The sequence below is a fragment of the Austrofundulus limnaeus genome, unplaced genomic scaffold (genome assembly GCF_001266775.1).
Source record: "Austrofundulus limnaeus strain Quisiro unplaced genomic scaffold, Austrofundulus_limnaeus-1.0 Scaffold231, whole genome shotgun sequence".
In the NCBI taxonomy this organism is placed as follows: domain Eukaryota; kingdom Metazoa; phylum Chordata; class Actinopteri; order Cyprinodontiformes; family Rivulidae; genus Austrofundulus; species Austrofundulus limnaeus.
Genome location: NW_013952633.1, coordinates 153,269 through 155,840, shown reverse-complemented (window position 1 = coordinate 155,840; position 2,572 = coordinate 153,269). Strand labels below are relative to the sequence as shown.

At 35.6% G+C, this 2,572-nt stretch overlaps 1 protein-coding gene across 1 annotated transcript in view; it reads left to right on the top strand.

Moving 5' to 3' along the window:
* gabrg2 (gamma-aminobutyric acid type A receptor subunit gamma2) overlaps positions 1–2,572 on the top strand; it is a gene marked incomplete at its 5' end in the record, with an annotated part of 50,939 nt that overhangs the window by 15,577 nt on the left and 32,790 nt on the right. The window contains 1 exon segment of the mRNA XM_014019783.1: positions 99–181. Within this exon segment, the coding sequence (XP_013875237.1) occupies positions 99–181 (83 nt within the window).

The window sequence follows — 2,572 nt, the reverse complement described above, 5'->3', positions numbered from 1 at the left end:
TGTGTGTGTGTGTGTGTATAAACAAGTAGGTAGTTTGTTTGGTTAATTAAGTGAATCCACTTTGCCACATTTTTTTATTTTTTATTTTATTTTTCCAGGTTAACCATTGACGCCGAGTGCCAGCTAAAACTGAACAACTTCCCAATGGATGAGCACTCATGTCCTCTGGAGTTTTCAAGCTGTAAGTTTGGCCAAATGCTAACACTGTGCTGCTCCTCAGCTTCTGGTTACTTTCCCTCTTGTTTAAAAAAAAAGAACAAAACAGCACAAACATGCTGTGGCTACAAACATAAGCGTAACATATAATCAAATCCATACACAGTTTAATTAGTACATAAGCACAGTATGTCATTTTGCAGCTGGTTAATGAAATAGAATGCTTGATTTAGGTAAATTTCTTAACTTTTTTTTAATTATTAACCTTTATCGTCCCCGCAGAGGGGAAATTTGAGTCTCTGCATTTAACCCATCGCACATGTGAACACACACATGTGGAGCAGTAGGCTGCCAATTGTGGGGCATTTAAGTCAGTGATACTTGACTTTTCTTTTTGCTTCTTAAACTCCTAGGTTGATGTTTATGAAGTTCCTCACCTACACACTGAGTGAACAGATTTGTGATATTTTTAACATACACAGGATGCATTTAGAGTTTGTAATCATATAGTGTGTGGTGAAACACAAAATAATATATACTATTAATAATAAATTACAAACGTTACCCACCACTAATGCTCATTAAAATCACTTCTGAGTGAATTTTCTGCTCTTTKTTGATGCTTTATAAACAAGTCCTTTGGAAACTAGTTCTTCTATATAAAGATGTGTGGTAAAGGAAGGGGTAAGTCATGCTAATAAGAATGTTATGTATCTACAGCAATCTGTATCATGGGATGTTCTCAAGGGAAAAAGCTTCTTGAATGGCTCTGAAGGCACAACAAAGGGAAACTGAGGGGGTTAGCGCATAAAAATGGAACAGAAGCATTCATTTAAATTTAATGAGAACCTCAGATGATTTAAAACTTTGGAAATTGCTTTATATACATTGCATGATCCCCATCTCAGAAGTTGCAGGTAGTGCTGTGTGCAGCTATTTATCACGCGTCAAATTATCTGGGCACGTGCCACAAAGCAACACAGCATCGTGAGTGCAGCTTCTTTCCCTATGATTTGCTCTGTTTGGTTGAGAATTGACACGTTGCTGTTGTTTTAGTAGCAAAATTTAAAAAAAGGTTTTAAAGTCATTACAATTGCTGTAACCATTATGAAAAGTAAATTCATGAAACTGATCTTGAAGAGCCTGCTTGCTCTAACTTCCCAGAAGCAGAATGATTCTATGATATCTGGACGCACTAGAAGCAAAAGACCAGACAGCCTGCCAGGATGGCTGTAATGTTGGGAAATGGGATGCACCTTCGTTCCCAGCCACTTTGAAGCTCAGTATTACTGGAGGTCAGAGAGCACTTAAGTGATAAAGTWATTTAAAGTTTGTGCTGAGAAAAGTTCATGTGCATTATCCAAACCACAGCTCGTCTCCCAAACTGAAGATTGAGGTACGCTTATGTCTGAAGAAAACTGACTCAAGATCGTTGCAGTGAGACTATTTACATCAGTTCTGGAAAAGTCAATGGGATTTTTGCAAAAGAAGACTATAGTATGTATAGTGAGTTTTAGGAGAGTAGAAAGGACGATAACTGTTTCTGAACTGCAGTACACTTTTTAAACTGTTGGGGCACCAGATCAAGTTATTGATCAATATTTATTCACCCTTTTTAATCAGACTCGTATATATCAAAGTGTTACTTTGTAAGATATGCGGGGAATATTTATCCCATACCAAAAAAATACTCAAAAATGCGGAACGAGCTTTGTCTTTTATGGTAATTTATTACAGACTGGGTACTTCATTCAAGTGGGTTCACAGAAATCAGATCACACTTCGCAGGGTTTGTACTAAACTCATCAAAAATAGTCTTGTGGTATAAACAGCAGACTCTGTGAACAGAAACTGGAGCAAACTAACATCTAACACTAGTTACTGGGGGGTGATGCTGGTTTATGCCCATGACCTTCACACTAGGGTTGCAGCTAACAATTATTTTAGTAATCTATCAATTATTCTGATGATTAATTAAGTAATCAGAAAAAAAATTGTCATGTTCCTGCTGCAATCAAAGTAAAATCACAATACCAGTTGTATTAATTCATGCATTTTAAGCTCCAGCTACTTGTATTTATGTATATGAGATTTGAGGATACAGTATTAAAAGCTCTCTGTCATTGAATCATTTTTAACCATCACTGAAAAATCTAAAAGCTGTAAAATTATTGTTATGGATTGGACGACAGAATGTTTTTTTTTTTAAATTTAGATATTTAACAAGTAAAATGGGTAATATAAATACAGCGGGTAAAATAAGTATTGAAMACGTCACCATTTTTCTCAGTAAATATATTACTAGAGGTACTAATGACATGAAATGTTCACCAGATGTTGGTAACAACCCAAGTGATCCATACATACAAAGCAATAAAACTGTAAATATCCAGAAATTAAGTTACTTGTAATAATG